The sequence below is a fragment of the Calonectris borealis genome, chromosome 1 (genome assembly GCF_964195595.1).
Source record: "Calonectris borealis chromosome 1, bCalBor7.hap1.2, whole genome shotgun sequence".
Lineage (NCBI taxonomy): Eukaryota > Metazoa > Chordata > Aves > Procellariiformes > Procellariidae > Calonectris > Calonectris borealis.
Window position 1 is genome coordinate 187,017,595 of NC_134312.1, and position 19,687 is coordinate 187,037,281.

Genomic DNA, 19,687 nt, shown 5'->3' on the forward strand with positions numbered 1-19,687 from the left:
TTGGTTTCCATGTTATTGATATAAAGGCAAAGTTAAAATAAAATGAAGATGTCAAGTCTCCAGTGGGGGAGAGAAAGGGAGAAGAGGATACCAACTTTGGGTTGTCTTTTACCTAATGCTTATACTTAGGTTTAGTCCAAGTTAACAAAAAAAAAAAAAAAAGAAAAAAGAGCATTAGTGAGTTTATCTAATTTTATAGCGTTCACCTTGGTCTCTGGAAAGATAGATATGTAAGAGTGTAGCTTTGGGTACTGGGATCAGGGGGAAGGAAGAGCGAGCACATGGTAAACTTCTTGTGGGGTGGGTGAAAGTCAGGGTATGAACCGGTCCTTGCTTTTCAAGCCTACAGCAGGAGAGGAGCCAGATGAGCTGTTGCCTGAGAGACACCATCTGTCCTACAAGTTCTAATGCTAAAATTAAAATCCACACCTAGCATCCCTCATTTTCTTGAGTTTTTTTTTTGAAGGGAAGAAAGTTAATGCAAAAACCCACCACCAGCTTTCACCTTGTGTTTTAGCCCATTTGCAGGATATTGCGTGTCATTTCTTTGTTCAGACAAAACCTCTGATCCAGTAAAACCTGTAAAACCCACTACAGCCTGTCAATTTAATATTCCAGTCAGTTTCTGAGTTGCCACAGTAGCCGTAAGTCTGGAGCAAATTATCCTACTTACCTGGGTAGCAATTAAGGAAATGTGAAGATTTGAAGCTATCAGTGATGTGCAGACTTTTTGTACTTTATACCAATATACGAAGTACTTCAAAATCCACAACCAGAAAAGATGATAAAGAATTTAACTTTTCAGGTTCCCTAATAATGATTCTTATTGTTATATGACTCAAGCCTATCTTTAAGGTAACGTTGTTTTATAAATAAAAATACAGAAGTCACTGGGAGAGGGTGGCAGAACATCTTACTCAGGTTATAGCTCTTCAAAAAAGAGAAACAAACCGTCTTCTATCTTTATAGATCGTATTAATCTTGATGAGACTTTTTTTGGTTTATTTTCTCCACAGAAAATGGGAATGTATTGACTAATTACACAGACTGAACAGATATTAACGAGAGTAAGAAAGTTACAACCCAGTAAGAGAATGTATCTGTATTGAAGTAAAAACAAAAAGCAACCTCATATGATTTTTCAAACAGACAGATATCAAATACCACAGTAGTGGGAAGATAAACACCTATATAACTATATATAAATAGATAGATATAGAAACTCTTCAATCGGGAGATACATGCAATACAGTCATAGAAAATCTGCAAAGATAGTTTACAGTTTGAGTGACCAGCAACACAGAGAACACTGTGTCTGCATCTTAAATTCTGAATCCTGTGTGTAACTCTACCCATCTAACTAGCACCACTCAAGGAACCCTTTTTCAATGTTTTCAGGGTACAGACCACAGAAACCTTTGTTCTACTTTCTTTCAGGTTTGTATAAAATAGTTTATTTCTAAACTTGAAAAAACACATGAGAACTGCCGTTCACCAATAACGTTTCTTGCAGAGCTGTGCCCTTCTGTTTTTCCTCAAGCCTGCTCCAGCCATCCACCACGGGGGAGCTTTCCAAATGAAGTGTGAAATAGTTTAAAGAGTTACAAAAGTAACGGCTGTTATAAACTATTTCCAGTTCCAATGTGTTTTATACTGTGGGTGCATCAGTACGTGAATGCCACAAAGCTGAAAGCTAAATATTTCACTCTGCTGGGCAATGTGCTCTCTGTAAGAGACAGAAACCAAGGAGCGTGTAGTGGGAGAGCAACACAAATGACTAAAGCTTGGGAAAAAGACCTGGGCAGGTTCAGTCTGGAGGAAGGACTCAAGGGAAGATATAGGTGAAATACTGCATTAAATAACATGTTAAGACTGAATTTAAAACAGAAAAGGGACCAAACTGCCAAAGACAATTGTCGAGACTCCTTCAAAGATACGCTAAGCTGAACTTTGCATTCAGTTATCAGGAATTGTTTTAGGAGCAGTCAAGTCCACGCCACCACAAAGTATTCTTTTCACCAAGGCTCCCACGCCTGATGGAGCAGCCATATGCTGCTAAGCACCACAGAAGCTGCCAAATCAGAGGGCTACAAGATGCCAAATCCCAGCGAGCAGACAACAACTGTCCTATAGGTATCCCTATTTCGCAATGCACACACAGCCAGGTGCTGAGGATAACTGACAGCCACAGTTCTAGACCTCAGTCGAGCAATATGCTTTGTGCTCCAGTGGTGCCATAAGCAGAGCTCTGGGAGGGTGTACAAACCTTGCATGCGGCTTTGGGGCTCTGGCTTTCCATCTTTATCAGCAGCAGCATCTTACCAGTTTACAGTTCAGAGGCAAAACTGAATTACTGGGGCTTAACATTATACACTGTCTGATTCATCCTAGCTGCCCGTGCGCTCTTGACACAAGAGGCAGAAAATAAACTGCATTAGCAGAAAATGTTTATCATCAAAAGTCTCTGTTCACGGATTTTGTCCGGTGTTTGCCACAGGCTAGGAGGACACTTAATTACCACAGTTCAGCTGATGTCTGGAAGCTTATTAAGCCAGGGTAACTCACTTCTGTATCTGGTCCCTCTGGTTAGTGAAAGCTTTCATTAAAATGGCCAACATTTTTGCCATAGTGAGGCCTCAGGATAAAACAAAGAGTTAAATCCTGTAGAAGTGAACTGGCATGGGGAAGAGCGAGAAGGAAAACAGCAGCAGAGAGAGGCCCAGGAGAAGGTGAGAGTCAGAAACAAGCAGGGAAGCAACAGACCTGCGGTTCTGCCGTTGGCACCCAAGTCTCAATTCTCTGGTACCCACAAGCTTGTAGAGAAATACCTGAAGTTAAAATTTGGTCCAAAGAGTAAAATTGAATCTCAGAACTGAATTTCCAAGAGCTAAGATGGGGCTTGGATTCAGCAGCTTGCTTTGGGCTCAACATGCAATAGCAGAGTGAAAAGAACAGCAGGTGCTTCAACCAGCACCCCACTTGGTGCAGTAAACACATCGGTGCTGGAAGACGATCTTAACCACCCTCTAAAGCTCCAAGGAAATTGTCACAGTGATGGATCAAATCAGGGAGCCAAGGGATAGCTCTCAGCCCAAACTCGGCTCGCAGCACAGCGCTCTCTCTTCCCTGAAAACGCTAACGTGCCGTTAGTCAGCATACGCTCGTGGGCAGATACACCAACGGGAGAGAGTTCGCTGCGGCAGCGCGGTAGACTAACATCGGACCCAACAAAGTCTACAAAGTCAGACGTGGCCATGCTCATGCTGTCCCCAGGTCCCAAAGCCGCTCAATTACCTCAGCGCAGCACAGTGCCAGGGATGCAGCGAGCGTGCCAGAGCCAGCTGGAGCACCTGGTAATCACTAGCCGTGAGGAGCGCAGAGCATCCATACGTGGGCAGGCCAGGCACTGGGCTTGGCAACACCGTGCTGAGCCGAGCCACCCCCCGCAGGGGCGGCCGTGTGTTGTGAGTCGGGCTTGCCAGCACGCCTGGAGAGCTGAGCAGGTCAGACGCTGTATCACATGAAGATTAAGACCTAAGCTTGTGGCACATTCATCTCTGCTTCCCCCACTTTCTTTTCAACAATATATTTCCTCCTCCTCTGCCTCTGCACCACAGTATTTGCTGTCCTTTTATTGCCCCTGCCCAAACACAGTATCCTCCCATATGTTCCTTATCCATTGTCTCACTACAGCCCCTCATCAAGCTATGCATCACGGGAACATGTCGGGGCTTGTGCAAACCAAGCTCTTCCAAGAAAGCCTTCTAATACAGTAGTTAAAAGGACTTCCTTCCCTCCATGCACACATTATGAGGAACGCAGCAACCCCCATTATCCAAACCAACAGAAATCTTACTGCGTAGTTATCCTCTTACATGGACTCAGCCACCAAACACTTGGCTGGAGATTAGGATGGCTACTGACCACATCGAAGCCAGGCATCTCTGAATCGCCCCACTGGGCTGTAAAGATTAGTCCATCAGCCTGAAAGATGGAGAGTTGGGAGATTTCTCCTGTGCAGCAAACGGAGAGCTCAACTCTAAACAGATTGTCCATCATTCAAACTACCCTTCTAGCACTCCCACCAGTGGCAGGGCAGTGGGCAAAACAAGCATTTTGCTAAGCGTCCACCTCCAGTTTCATAGACTAATTTGGTGTTTTTAAAAAGAAATTTCAGATCGTGAAAGAAAATAAAATTTTCAGAAGAACTGCTAAGTATACTGTATCAGCAAAAGATTGAGAGGTCTTACAACACTATAGATTTTTTTTTTTTAATTCAGGATGAAGATTGGAAAGGAAGGAAAGAAAGCCCTGATGGATTTGGCTCAGGCAGTCAAAGCATACAATTTTGCGAGTCAAGCATTCTAGTAACTCTGCTCTCCTTTCACACAAAATGATGAGGGACCGTTACCAGCTGTTTCTAGCGACAATATATCTTCAGATTTTATTATTTTGAATTTGATTTTTTTAATGGGTTTTACCAGAACCAGTATTATTCTTGCCAGCTTTAAAGGCACCAAGGACAGACTGCTGACTGGAGGCAGCATTTTCTTTTTCAGGCACTAGCTATAGTTCAGCCTCTAATTTCCCCACTTTCCTCCACCTTTTCTTCTGTACAGACTTTTGTTTCTGAATAGACATGAACAGGAGCAATTTGGGAATTCACTTTTTACAAGTTAATTTCATGGCACTTAGCAGACAAAGTGAAGTAACTTAAATGCAAGCTTATTATTATAAGCAGTTTCAAGCACTTGTCATCCTGGTGGTTTTTTCTCCATGGCCTGAAACCACGTCCTATATATAACTGGAGGGGGATGTGCAAAGTTTCATTTCAATTTTGCATTTAACAAGTATTCTTCTTAACTTAATTGGGACCATTTTATTATTACTTCTCAGCGTCGACATATCATATAAGGGCTTTTCCAAAGCAAGAGAAAAATTACCCTCTAATACCAGTTGCCCACCTTGTACTTTTTAATAGTTAAGTTTGAATATCGACTAGTGGATGAGACTACAACATGCCATGTCCCACACATATTTCCTGTGTCCAGTCTACGTGAAAGGTCACCTGATCTCACCCTAAGATGCTGCTAAGGTGTTTTCCCACTCCCAATTGCTCTGAAGCACAGCCTGAGGCTGCGAGCTTGCGTGGAAACATCACACGCACGCACACAGAGGCTTCATCAGAGATGCCAATTCCTGCTTTGCTGGCAGCAAAATCATGCCCTGGCTGTTTCCAGAAAATAGCAAGCAGCACACAAGTTGGAATAGAGCCACTCCTTGGCACAGAGGTATCCTGCTTGGGCCCCTCATGTTCCCTCGGCTACACATATTCCTGAAAGCCTTCCGCTTAATGCTCGTCTGTGCATTTTCCCTTCTACTGACAGCCTATGACTTCAGCTCTCCCACTGCTCTGTTCAACCCTTGGTTATCCTCGAGCCTGAAAACCCGGACTATTCTGAGGGTGTCCTAGTATTTTAGTTTTAAAAATCACATTCAAAAGGACTGATGGCTAAAAGGCTGAGTCAGCTTTATCACTGCTAAAATGGTATTTTAATCTGAGATCTTTCTTGAAGCATAACTTGAGATAACAGAACAAAGATAATAACAATGAATGAAATAGTTAATTTTTGTTTTAAGAATAAAGATCTCCCCTTGTCTGCTTCAGTATTTCAGATACCATCTACCACTTTAATGTGGGTTAGTTAAGGAAATTGCAGTTTAAGCGGCTTCATCTCCTTCAAACTGACTGCTAGCATCCCCCTCCCACAGGGAAGGGAGCAAACTCCAGTCTTGTTCACTTATTTTTTTTTTTTGTTTCCCACTCATGTTACGTGGTTTCTCTTTGAACATGCCTTTCCCTTATTCCTTCTTCTCACTAACTACATACTAATGCAGACTTTAATTTGTACGCTCCAGGTTTAGGAATGAATTCTTTCTTACAGCTTTATGAAGACACAGAGATAATCCTTTGTATCGCATAGCAAAAAACATTAAGCGCACAGTCCTTGCAGTAGATGCACAACAGCTTTCTCTCTGCAAGCATCATATAAAGATGAAAAAGGGAACAGGGCTTTAAATTATTCTTCCCCAAAAGCTTGCCTAGTTTTAGGGGGGATCCCATCATCCGGTCAGAATCTGTGTGAATATATTTGCTCTAGCCTTAAATTCTGTGGGGAGCTCAGGCTAATCAACTGATTAAGTATTTACCTAACCTATACCAGGGGGTTTGTATCCCAGACTAAATCGGGGCAAAGACAGTTACACCGATGGGAAAACTCCCACTATCCCCCTCCAAAAAAAAAGCCAGCAAAAAATGCTCATCGCACAAATACGTAAGCTAACTAGGGCTGCTCTCACTGTACTGTGGATATATGCCAGCGAGAGGGCAGGCAAGACAGAGGGTCTTTCATGTTTGGAAGTGGCAGAAAATAAACATAGACTGTAACTCAGGAATGGTCGTTTGCTCTCCTGAAAGTCAGTCACTAATGCGCTGACGGATTTCAAAGCTACCCAGCTTTTAATAGTCTCTGTATCATTACTACCTAGTAGGCAAGCATTCATGGGTTGCAATGGAAAGCTGCTGATTGCTGCTTGCCATCGGCAGCCTGCCACCTCTTTCACAGTGTGGCTCCACCTTCTTCACCCAGAAAGAAGGGAAAGGAAACTGAAACAGCCTTTAGTTTCTGTCAGCTGCACTTCGAAAGGCGGGGAGAAAAAGGGCAAGCTAAGCAAAGTCAGCACATAGTAATAATAGCATTACATGCACTGTTACTAACAGCTCAGAAAAAGCACATTTGGGGAAAAAGACTGTAAATAATTACTTTCGGTCAGCTAAGCATATATATGTCAAGCACATGTGCATAAAATACACACACACTATTGTCCGTTTCTATTCTGTATTATATCTGCAAGCTAGAGCTTATACAAGTTATCTAAGAATTGTCACTGGAAAATCAGAGATGGACTGAGCATAGATCCAAATAAAGCCTAAAATGAAATTGAGGGCTGACGCTTTAGCTTTACTTTTGTCAGCATGAAGTTGTTAGAAGCTGTTCTGTGTCCTGGACTGCATTCAGATCAGTGCTGGAATGTAGCCTGTCTCTTAAGCAAAGAAAGTATTTTTAGACTTTGCAACATGAAATATTAGGAGACAGAAAACAGCGGGCTAGAACGAGATTTGAAATTTGACTTTGAAAAAGATGCCAAAAAAATGACACTACATACGGCAATATCAAACATGCATAACTGGCCGCTGCTGTCGCATAAGTTGTAAGCCATGTAGGCTTCAGGCTGAGCGCAGGTGGCTCTGAGAGGATGAGGACAAGCTGCTTCTGTGCCCAGGCCCATTCACAGGCTCTCTGTGAAGTATTTCTGCCTCCTAAGGTGCACACCTCGAGCAAGGTGGAGAACAGGCACCCGCTACACACAATACCATCTCAGCCAGGCTCCTTGCTACTTACTACTGCTCTTGCTGCTGTTGGTAGACTGATGCGTGGCCGCTTCGCTCCTCTTCAGATGTTGTCAGCTTCTGAGGGTTTTCAGCCTCCTCTGTTTTATTGTTGACACCCCAGAGGTAATCCTGAGAGGAAAACGGGGTACTGGAGGCAGCAGCCGTCCTGTACCTGCTGCCTTCCCTCCATCCTCTAACCCCAGACATTGCTTCGGAAGTACCTTGTCTTGTCAGAAAAGAGTATTGCAGCTAAGGCTGGGGAAAGACTCAAACCTTTTGAGTTCTCACAAGTTGGTTTCAATTCCTTGTAAGACCCGCCCCTGCCTGGACTCTCAGCTGTAAGACATGCAAATACATACACTGGTTTCCGAGTCACCCTCCAGCTGAAGCTCAGTTTGACCATCTCAACCACAGCACCCAGGCAGAATGGAGTCATGGGGTGACAGCAAAGCTGATCTATACTAATAAAACAGTCAACAACAGTTTGTGCAGTCATGGAATAGACAGCCTCAGAGTAAGCGCGGTGAGCTCTGGCTGAAAGCCGTATTTCTGACAATTTTTTACCCCAGCACTTCAAATTTGCCAATGACAGACGGGAATAGCTCTAGGGGTGTTGCTGGTTTCTATTTTGCAGGAGTGTAAAGAGAAAGATGAAAGTGAAACTAAACACTAACCCTCAGATAAATCCTAAAGCAATGGTCCTGCACAACTCCAATTCTGCCTTTCAATTCTGCTCAATCAGAAAACTTTTTTACTTCAGCCTTCCTAATTCTCCCTGATGAATAGAGGAAAAATACATGATCCTCTTAACCAAAAATGCAGATCCCTTCAAGTGAACACAACTGACCAGTGGTATTGTATCTATGGGATCTGCAGGGCTGGGGAAAACCAGCAACCTTCTTAATATTCCTAGTAAGATAAAGATGTTTGGCAGCTCCTAAAACAAGCAAAAAAGAACCAGTAAGGCTACTCAAGCTTTATGCAGCAGAGCTACGGAAATTCAGCTCCACACATTGCAGATCCTGTCACTTTTTGTCCTCAGCTGCTCAAGCTGCACTAAAACCACATTGCCGAAGGGATACTTCTCTGGCCAGGTTTCCTGACTGCCCAGACTGTCTAGGTCTTACAGCACACCCCACACATGCTGGGGAAGTAGCAAGATAAAATGCCACATGCAGAACCACAGGCTCTCTCAGGTGTTCACGATGCTCCCTGGCACCCTGTCACCAGCAGCACACCTCCCAGAGCTGCCACATCCAGCCGCACGTATCTCCTACAGCTGCCCAATATTTCCTCCCTCCCGCCGTCCCTCCTAACGTGCTCTGCAGCAGAGGTGATCTGCATTTGTACACGAATCATTCTGTACAGACTCTGGAGTGCAATGGCAGTACGTTACAAAGGGACGAGCTGGTGCAAAGTCCCTTGCACCCCTCCTAGAACTGTCTTGCTTCTGGGCCATGATGGGTCTAGCCTGGTCTATGAGCACACAGGAACACTGCGGGAGAGTCCAGTACGGTCACTTCTTGGAGACAGAGAGCAGAAGTCAACCAGAGGCCCTCTGCCTATCTTCTACCAAGCTCTGATCTCTCTATTCCCAATCTCTCTTGAGACAATGATGCGGCATTCATTGAGACATATACAGAAGTCATCCCAGGTTGGCAGTGCAGTCTCTCTTTTTGGTTTCTTAGGGGAAGAATTGGTCTCTGGGATATTTTTTAAGGAGCTGTCTCAGTTGAGGGGATGGATGCCAGTTGCCTTTTAGCTACCTGGGCCATTAATCAAGAGCGTTTGCTCATACAGCCCCTGTCTGGGAAACTGCCCAGGACACCAGAGTAGGCTAACGTCCTCTTTGACCCATGTTGTTTAAAGCCGTAAGCTTTGGGCAAAAGAGTATGTCTAGTTTGTAAGACGTTGCTGGGTCATAGCTGCAAGGCAACTCTTGATGTTGCCAACACTGGCAGTTTCTTGCTTCAGAGTGTTCCAAGCTGGTGTGGGAGAGAGCATCTCCTCTGTCAGATGTCTTCAGGACTTGCTAAAAGAGCAATGGGCCTCACAGCCCTGGAGCAGTTGTGTGGGTTTATTCTTTACTTCTGGTCTCTGCGGAGAGCACAGACATGTTGTCCTGGATAGTGACTGGGCTCGTACCAGAAATCAAATGCATGGCACTTGACAATCTGAGTCACCCCCTAAGTTGTCCAAGAAGAGGTTCAGGCACCCCAGAAGGCTCGAGGCTTGCTGCCCTGCTTCATGTGGGCTGCCACCTGCTAAAGGCAGGCCCTGGGAAGATCTCTTAACCCAGGTTCCCCCTCCTTTTCACAAATATATTTTGTTTTTTTTGTACAAGGTGCTGGCAAATGAAAGTAAGTATCAAGCTCAGTCCCTTATGTAGGACTGCAGGGTAAATACATGAGGTGCAGAGAGACTAGAGGTGCAGAGAGACTAGAGGCAGAGAGACTAGAGGCAGCGCAAATGATAGGAAAGTCATGTCTGAGGACTGCAAAGACTTGTGGGATAACAGCTGTAACTACAGGCACCCTATTTGGTAAAAATCCAGCTTCGACATCTGGATTCTTCTTAACCCATGTAGATTGATGTCTTAATAACCCAAATTTAATTATGAAAATGGGCTATAATTAATGTGGCCACTGCTGCTGTATCTTCAGTCCCACATTGTTATGTAAAATTCAGATCTAATATCTGTTTCCTGTTGAAATTTAGAAAGTTCTGGCTGCAAACAGTAACTGTAGAATCTAAGCAGTTTATATCTATATTGCTCAAAAAAGAGGAATGTAAAATGAACCCATACACTAGAATCTCGGTCGCTTACATCGCTTCAATGCTCGTTTATTTTCTCAGCTCAATCCAAACTAACTTTCTCCAGGACAACATCCAGGCCTGGCTCTGAGGATGTTTTATGCCAGACATAACCCCCAGAAAGTCAGTACGGATATGAATGTACCAAGCTTCATTTCCTCCACCCTAAACATCCCTCCAACACTGTCCCAGCAATCTCTGCATCTCAAACACATCCAATGTACCTGTCTGTCATATTCCATAGTACGCCATTCATCAGCCCTTCAGTTTCACGCTACTAAAACACAACTTTTGATGGGCTGCAACACATCCCTCTTACTACTTCAGACACAGTGAGCTGAAATACTCCCCAAAGTAATAATTAACTTTTAGGGTCACAGCAGTACCACCTGGGGCTCTCAGGACACTTGGAGCTTAAGTATTAGGTAGGAAGGACTTGCATATTGCCTCCGCTAGGCTTCTCCCAGCCGCTTAGGCTCCTCCAAGCCTAGTGGAGGCCAGTCTTAGTCAGCATATATATGAGCAGGTCTGTGCTAGCTGGATTTAGAACAAAGGATCAGTCTCTGTCCCTATTTTATTTAGTGTTGTACATGCTAAATAGATGCTAAAGAGTCTGTGCTTCCGAAGTATCAGAATGCCAATGTATTCATCCTCTTGAAACATGCAGACCCCCATCAAATCTCAATCCTTCCCAAATCCTCCATAAGAATTTTAGCTCAGTACTTATATTTTTCTAGACCCACCAGATACTGGCTGTCTGTTCTCTCTGATGGTTTATGTTTACGGTTGTCTTACATCCCTAACTGGGTCAGATGCTGTGGTGCATTGGCCCTTGCTAGTAGGCAAGCACCCACACAGCTGGTGGCTCTCTCCCTCCCCGCCAGTGCGACAGAGGAGTGAGAAAGGAGTGAGAAAATTCATCTGTCAAAATAAAGCTTTTTTGTCTGTAGAACTCTGTTGCCTCCAGCTATTAACAATTTTTTTTTTTAATTTTGTGGGAGGAAAGTCCTCAATAGAAAATTATCTTTCTTTTGCTTTGAGAAAATCCTTCAGTGGACGTATAAAATATTAAGAATCACCATATTCACTCCTTCACCTGTGTTTTTCATGAAATTACAATAATAAAACAAAATAATTTCTGTAGAGGAACATTCTATATTGAACCTTTATTTCCAACTCAGCAGCACCATGAACTATACCAACAATGAGAGATAACAGAGATCCTCTCTCACTATTTATATATATATATACTCAGAATCCCGGTCAGCCACCTCATCCCTTCTTTAGGAATGTCAGATGGGATAAAACTCTCTTCTATGAAAGAAATAGTATTAAAAAAGGGAAAGAAAATAAGTATTTAAAACAATGTCATGTCTCCCACCTCTCCTTCCCTGAGAACACCTGTTCATTATTCACTTCACTTCATTATTTCACTGTTGGTTTATGGATTTTAAGGCTTTGCATTTTTAATTTTTTTCTACAACCACGGACACTTTTCATTAAAAGCTAAGATTTTCATTTAATCCAAGGAGACTGAAGCCTAAAGCCTGAAGAAAAGCATCAAACTGCAGGAGACTTTTGAGAAAGACAGCCAGGACAGGCTAGCTTTCCTGCAGCCCACTCTCTATTTTTCCCAGAAGCCAGCAAATGGTATCAGCAGGCCTTGACTGCTGGAGAACTGCCTTTCCCTTTGCCATCAGCTAAAATACTTAGTCCTACAGCTGAGTATGATGCTCAAGGGCTCACACGCATAGTTTTTCCCCCGCATATTTTGGCTAAGTAGGTAAGACACACAGCTGAATACACTACAGAGCATATATGTGTAATTGATCATTAGGATCCCTGTATTTTAGGGCAATGACAAGGGATGGCAAATATACCTAGAAGCATATCTATAATTAGCACTGCATATAGGGTTTTTATACCATGATGGCAAATTAAAAATCAATTTTTAAAGATGCATTTTACTTTACCAAGGTTTTTCTGGCTGAGTCTAGCTTGCTGTACGATTAATTATGAACAGAAAACCTTAAACTGGACAACAAGCAATGTTCAGCTCGGCTTTTAAAATACCTGATCTGAAACATGCTTATGGCAAGCAAAATATCTCAGCTCACCGTAGACCACGCCCACAAAACATTAATATGAATGATGCTGTAGTATTGCTTTTAGTTTTGTGCACTTCACATAAAATGTTTCGTTAGGAGCAAGGTTGCTGTGTTGTGAGGACAGTGCATTCTGCAGTGTTGATAGCACTAATTGTTACAGCTCAGGATGCTGAAGAAGAGAAATTTCTCCACTCCCTGGAGAGGTAGCCCCAGAAGGAGGGTGAAATGTCAACATTTGGCCAAGATTTATTCTTGTTTAGATCTAGGACTGGAATTTGTCAGGCTCAGCAGAAAGAATGCCATTAGCTTTGACAAGTGCATGTGTGCGTCTGTGTTGGGTAATCTATTTAGGAGATGTAAAATGCTGCACACACTTCCCATTTTATTGCAAAATGCTGAAATTGACGGTACCTGTCAAAAACTATAATCTTCCACTCCCTAAAAGAAAATTAACCCTTGCTTTCTCTACAGTATCCTTCAGCATTAGGGCAGGTCCACCTCTCCTTTAGCTAATACTGCTTCAGTAAAAGGAAGTGGAGATTGAAAATATAATTGACCTGATGTCCAGAACTTGCTATATTGAGGTCCTGAAGTAGTGCCTGACAATTATTGCTACATTTTAGGAGTATTCTTATGCCTGGAGACTGCTATGCATGCCTATATTGCTATAATACTAAATAATCAAGCAGGGCTATTTTAAAGGTCTGATGTTGTAAAAACAATCAGGACTACAAATGAATGTTTTATACCATTAAAAATGCCTGCAATAAATCTATTGGAAAAGGCAAAATTAACTGGTAAATGACACAAATGCTACCAGAAACAAAAAACTCTTACAGCTCCAGCTCCAGCATTGTGACCAGAAGGAAAAAGTCATTGAGAAGTCTGACAATATTAAAATAGTATTTGTAAAATTCCTGAATATATCTTTTTCTTAACAGTTTTTAAAGCAGAGGAGATTTCCTTGCGCATAAATTATTTTAACACTCTTATTCACAAAAGATACCTGAGCCTCTTGCCGTATATACCATCTTCTTCAAGGAATAATTGTACTCTTATAATTCCTGAAGACCATGATTAGTTCCAGCTTAGGATTTTGTATTATATACTTCCCTGTGTCATATAATTATTACAGTATCTAGAAAGAACATTACATTCTTTATTGTTTAATGTTTCAGAATATGTTACTTAAAGAAATTAGTAGAAGTCCACAGCTCATGTCTCTTTTTGCTTTTCTAGTATATTGCGGTAATTAAAGAAACATACAAATGCTTTTAGGAGCAATGAACTCTTCCAACCTCTAATCCTGGTGCAGTGGCTGCGAAGATTTATTCTTTATTCATTTGTATGCACATGACAATTCAGCAAGGCTCAGGTACTGACTCTACCAATTTTGTATGATACGCCTTATGATTTCCTTGATAACTCTCAATTACACTCTCTTCTCTGCCTGACCTCAGAAACTTTAATCTTCAGCATGAAACTTTAGTCCCTGCCATTCTAATGTCACTGGTCAGGTGCTACACTTACAGGTACGTTGGAAATTGTCAGTGGTAAAGAGTAAATCCAAAAGGCCCCCCTCCTTGTTATCAATTTCACAAGCTTCAATCTGGTATCTGTTTCTAGATTCTCCTTCATTCCTGACAGAGACTCTTGCCAGCATTGATCCTGACTGCAACGTGGAATACTGTAGCACAGACTGTTTAGGAAAGTCATTTACAGGAAAAGTATGCAGACAATTAACTTAAATGGCATAACAAATATGGACAACATTGCTACACATTAATAGTGACAATATGCTAGAACATACCAGCGTTTAAGATTAAATTAAAATAGTAATGGACAGATTGTCTCTACCAGCACCATCCTGTGCATAGTGTAGCACACAGCTGTGCCGTGCTGAGAGGAGCTTCGGGAGAGAACCATAACCAAAGACCCAGCTGCTTTCGTTCCTCCCCTCCCTGCTTCCAAGGGAAACGACCTACGGTCTTTCACTTCCAGCAAAAGATTTCTTTTCCTTGTGTTGATTATCTGGTTGGCTCCGCTTAATTTATATTCTTCCTAAGTCTCGCTGTCCAGAAAGTGGTATTAGTAGTACAGCTGGTGATATGAGGAAGACATGCAGAGCAATGCTTTCCATCTCAGAGCTTGCCTAGATGTATTTGGATGGACCATAGTATGGCCCAGTGTCTTTAAAGGCCAAATTTTACTACCTTTACAATGACATAAGATGTTTCCTGAGTGCATTGATGATAACTTCCCTGCAGAGGTGATCAAGGAGCTGACAAGGGGAGATGCTCTTCTGGATCTGATACTTACAAATGGGGAAGAACTTGCCTGCAGTGACCATGAAATAGTAGAATTAGGGCAAAATAGCAGAATCACAACCCTGGACTTAAGGGGGTCTGTTTGGGGGTCTCAGGGATTTGCTGGGAAGGATCCCATGGAATATAGTACTGAAGAGGAGTCCAAGTGAGTTGTTTGATTTTCAAGGATCCCTACCTAAAAGCTTAAGAACTTTCCAACCTGACAGCAAGAAGTCAAAGACAAGTAGCAGGAAGCCTGCGTGGATGAACAAGCTGCCCTTGACCAAACTCAAAAATAAAAAGGAAGTGTACAAGAGGTGGGAGCAGGGGGAGGTGACCCAGGAAGAATATAGAGCTACTGTCTGAACGTACAAGAAGGAGGATCTGGGGAAATACGGGTTGTTCAGCCTCACCTCTATCCCAGGGAAGGTGGTTACACAAATGATTCCTGGTGGACAAGTTGGCCATAAGCCAGCAAAACGTTTGGGATTCCCCACCCTCCTGTATTTCACATGGATTTTATGTGGTACCACTGAGGTAGATTTTGTAAATTATGGTTGTATACCTGGATATTAGTGAAATTCTTCTAAACTACTTGGGTTTTGGTAGTCCAGAATTGCAAAGCACTGTTAAATTTCATTATTTTTGATGTTCTGCTGATTTTTGTCCACTGAGTCTTGCAAGTTTTTCAAAGCAATGCAGCTGTTCTTGTTTAGAGCCACCCATGTGTATTTCCTACAGTTGCCTGGCCCAACACACATGGTGGCTAAAATGAGCAACTCTCATTCACTTTACCGTCCCACTGGACTCAAAGATGCTAATTTTATGAGTAGGTATTTTTCAATATGAGTAAATGTTGCAGAAGCTGGAAAAAATAGATACTATTTTCTGCAGTCTTTCACTTCATAGATTTGCCTCTTACTTTCTCCTAGTCTTATTTATTGGCTTCTTTTTATTTCCTGCCATTTCAGTTTTCTCCCCAAAACAAATACAATGTTTCTTCTCTTATGTTTTATTATCCTTTAACAAAGAGCATTATGTCATCAGGAGAGACCTAGATTTTTTTAAACAAGCTGCAATAAAATGCAGAGGAGGAAAATTAAGGAAAAAACCCTAAATCCCAATACTTTCAATTTATTATTTTTTAAACTGAGTTTTCTAATCAAAATAGTAGTAAGAGACATGCTATTCTGCATTACTTTTATGCAAATCAATGAACAAAAAGTGATTAGGTGGGGACATTTTTATTCGTTTGAAAATAGGTTTTAAGATTACAAGAAATTCAATTCCACTGATGGTTTAAAAAATTAATCATATATGATTGTATATTATATGTTAAATGAAGAAGTAAAAAGGAATGTATTTCTTCCCAAATGGATCATCGTACAACTTCCAATGACTTCTGTGCTGTAGAAAGTTAAATTTATACATCTGTCTAAGATTAATGAGATGCTATATATGGTCAACTCACCTTTATGGTTAATGGCAGCTGTACTTTAAAAACATACTTAGAGATGAATTAAAGCAGTTGCCTTTCGGTGTTACAGGATTGAAGAGTATCAATCAGATACACAAAACCATGGTATGTGCTCGGAACAACGCCTCAGAAGAGCAGTCGTCATTCGAAATAGGACATAAGAGTGATTCTCTTTGTTGAGTCACACCGCTTAGCAATCTGCAGATAATTCAATTCCATTGTCAGTTCTACCAGGTAGGAGAGAAGGAAAACCAGCGTAAGGGCAAACGAAGAGCTGTTACGTTGCTGTACTGGAGATCGAGCATTTTACATTTTGTGATACAGGACTAATGGTGATTGACAACTTCTGCATATGAGGTATCACTTGAAGAAGACTTTCAGAAGGGTGAACTATGATCCTAAGTGTCAGCATTTTCAGGAAATCAAAACATATACTGAAACATACACAGGCATCAATGAAGATGCAAACATAAAAATATAAAAAATATTAAAAAGCATTTTTAGTGGTTTTGCTTGGGTTTTTTTCCCCAGATGAATTTTTCTTTATCCTTTACATATGTTTTCCCCCTTCTTAAATCCCATATTCTCTCTTAAGATGGCATGAATCATCTCTGTGCGGCCTTTCCTTCTCCCAAGTGTTTTCTCTCCTTCTCCTTATCCTATTTTTTACGCATTAATTATGTCTCATCCCTTCACCTCCCCCCCCCCCCTTTCTTTCTTGGCTGTCTTGGGTTTCAGAGCAAGCAGCCACCTCCAGACCTTCAACCCCCGAACCACTCAGGAGGACAAATGACGGAACGGCCAGCCCCCGGGCTCCGATCCAGCGCTAAGCCGGTGGGCTGGCAGGGCATCCCTCAGCAACCGGCTCCTTCCCCGCCGTGAGGGCCTCGCCTCGCCGCTGACAGAGCCCGCCCCGCGCCACAGCACCGCCACCGCCACTGCCACCGCGCGCACCCGCCTCCCCCGCACCCAGGCCGTGGCGCCCGACGGAAGCGTTGGCCCCACCCCTCGCACCGATGATTGGCGAGGGGCGGCACTTCGGAGTCCGTCCTTCCCGGTGGTTTGTCCCTCCGGACGACCTGTAGCGCTTTCCCCTCCCCCCTCTCCATCATGGAAGGAGCCGCGGCCTCCCCCGAGGGCCTGCGCTATGCCGAGTACACCAGGGTCCCTACGGGCGCCGGCAAGGGCCAAGCCGAGCTGGACCGAGGGCTGGTGAGCGCGCCGGGGGCTGGGTGGGGGCGGGGAAGGGGAGGTAGCGCATCCCGCGAGTGGCGACCGAGGAGAGGAGAGAGGAGAGGAGAGGAGAGGGATGGCAGCGGCCGGCTCTGCCCCTCCTCCTTCCCCCGCCACCGCTGCCCCCGGAGCCGGGGGGTCGCCACCTGCCCTGCTTCCCAGCCCAGGGCTTTCACACCCCCGCGGGGTAACGTGTGTGAGCTCCAGGGCAGCGGGGTGGGGCGGCGGGGGGCAGCCGTTCTCCATCTCCCCTAGGGGCGGGCAGGGAGGTCGGGGCGGTGGTGCGCGGGGTGAGAAGGCGTGTGCCCCCTCACCTCAGGCTGTGCGTGGCCCTGGTGCCGCGGGTGGAGCTGCAGCGTGGGCAGCGGGGAGGGCGGGAGCGCAAAGCCGTGTGCGGCTCCAGGTTCACAGGCGTGGGCAGGCAAGGCCTAAAATTTCCTTCCCCTGCCGTGAAGCGATGGTACCCGTGAGGCCTTCACGTAGCATGCGAGTTTTATGACCGCAGGCTCGAGCGTTGCTGGTTTTGTAGAGCTCTGGTTCAGAAGGGTAATTCTCACCCGGCAGTTTGGCGTGCGGGAGAGGCTGGATGGGCCTGGAAGCCGAGGCAAAATGCCTCCAAAGTTTCCTACGCCGTACAGTGCTCTAGTGGGAAGGGTGCTGTAACTGTATCCCACTCCTTTGTTCTGTTTACTTCGACTAGTTCATGGGACAGTGAGTTCTCTTTGGAAGAATAGTTGGGAAAAATATATGGATCACTGATTAAAGCACTGGATGGTGAAGGTTTCACAGTTTTAAAATGGCTTTAAATACGTATTTACCATACTTCATTGTGTACATGCTGTTGCCTTTACAACATTTCTTCTTCTTTTTTAAAAAAATACAATTTTTAAAATCATAGTTTTCTAAGTTACTTATTCATTGTTACTACAGTCTAGGACTTTTTTTTTTCCCACAGGAGAGACTTTCTGTGTATTTAACAGCAAGCTGTGTAATCTTAAGCAGTTTTCTCTAAACTCATTATTCTACATCCATGTACTCTCCCGGTGGAATGCTAGCAGGGAAATTCCTAGTGAATTTTGTGGATTCTTTGGGTCTTCCTACCTGCCTGGGATAAAAATTGCATGTGGGGTTAGTATGATTTGCTTGGTTGGTATGAGTTGTTTTGTCAGGTTCTTACTAAGGTCCAGAGACTGTGGTTGGATTTTAGAGGACTAGGTTCTGGATTGCTGCAATTTTCTGTCGAAATTTATTCTTTAGCCAGGCCTTTCAGCAGAGAAGACAGTATTTTTCAGGCATGTATAGATTGTAAACTGTTAGCATATGGTTGGCAGTAGAAGCTATTTCGGAGTTTCTCTAGATGGTGTTATGTAGATAGGTGTAGACAGTGGAAAAAGGGACAGTACCCATGCTTACTGGATTCCCAGGTAAGGAATTCAGAAGGAGGTCAAGTTGCATGTAACCAAATTCTAAAGTTTTGCCAGAGAGAAATAGCAAGATCAGCTGTAGTGCTGTGCACCTGTTCCCCTGATGTCATACAGGGTTAACAAGGCCTTCTTGCCGCAATGGAAGGAAAGAGTAGTAGAAGCGAAGTCTAATGGCAGCATCCATCTCTCAGGGCTGAAAGAGTTCTGTTCAATATCCTATCTTGAATCTTGGTTGTGAGATGTCCTGGACGTTAGCTGTAGTCACTTGATCTTGGTCACTTTTGTAGTTGTTTTAGAAATGCATTTGGAATTTGGAGCGACACAAGAACAACAGTAGAACCATAAAGCGTCTGTTCTCAAAGATACCCACGAGAGGCCTTTGTTAATTCATACGTACTCAAGAAGATTTATTTGAATGCCTTATGGTAACACTTCTATTAGTGAATCTGTTGTTCAGGTACCATTTCCTATGAAAAACTGTCAAAAACTTTAGGCATAGTTTTATATACAAACTAAAAAAGTTGCTGTAAAATAAATGACCCAAATTGACATGAGAATTGGGTGAGTATGGAGAACGGCATCTAGCTGAACTTACTTTTAATTCACTATCGGAAAATAAATCAAATTTCATAGGAAGGTAGGACTGGAAGGAAAACATTAGATTATGAAATCAAATCTGTTGCAAATAGTTTATAATATCTGGCTCCATATAGAGTTAATTGGGTGGTTTGCTCTGAAACAGTCTTCCAGTAAGCTGTAGCACCTACTCTTCTGAGGAATAGAAGCCTTATTCTAGCTTCCATATCAAACAATTATTTATTTCAGGTCAGGAATTTTTATTTAAGGGAAAAAGTAGCTTCAGAAATATTTTT

At 43.2% G+C, this 19,687-nt stretch overlaps 2 protein-coding genes across 6 annotated transcripts in view; one reads left to right on the top strand and one right to left on the bottom strand.

Annotated features, from left to right (window-relative positions):
- EPSTI1 (epithelial stromal interaction 1) overlaps positions 1-7,760 on the bottom strand; it is a 48,961-nt gene extending 41,201 nt beyond the window's left edge. For 2 of the 4 annotated variants that reach the window (XM_075139378.1, XM_075139374.1), the window contains exon 1: positions 7,464-7,759. In XM_075139378.1, coding sequence (XP_074995479.1) covers positions 7,464-7,660 — 197 coding nt within the window. In that variant the 5' untranslated portion in view covers positions 7,661-7,759. Of the gene's footprint in view, positions 1-7,463 lie in introns of all 4 variants that reach the window. The other 2 variants (XM_075139376.1, XM_075139372.1) reach the window with 2 other exon arrangements.
- Positions 7,761-17,200: 9,440 nt separating this feature from the next.
- DNAJC15 (DnaJ heat shock protein family (Hsp40) member C15) overlaps positions 17,201-19,687 on the top strand; it is a 30,588-nt gene continuing 28,101 nt past the window's right edge. For both annotated transcript variants that reach the window (XM_075139380.1, XM_075139381.1), the window contains exon 1: positions 17,201-17,370. In XM_075139380.1, coding sequence (XP_074995481.1) covers positions 17,269-17,370 — 102 coding nt within the window. In that variant the 5' untranslated portion in view covers positions 17,201-17,268. The remainder of the gene's footprint in view (positions 17,371-19,687) is intronic.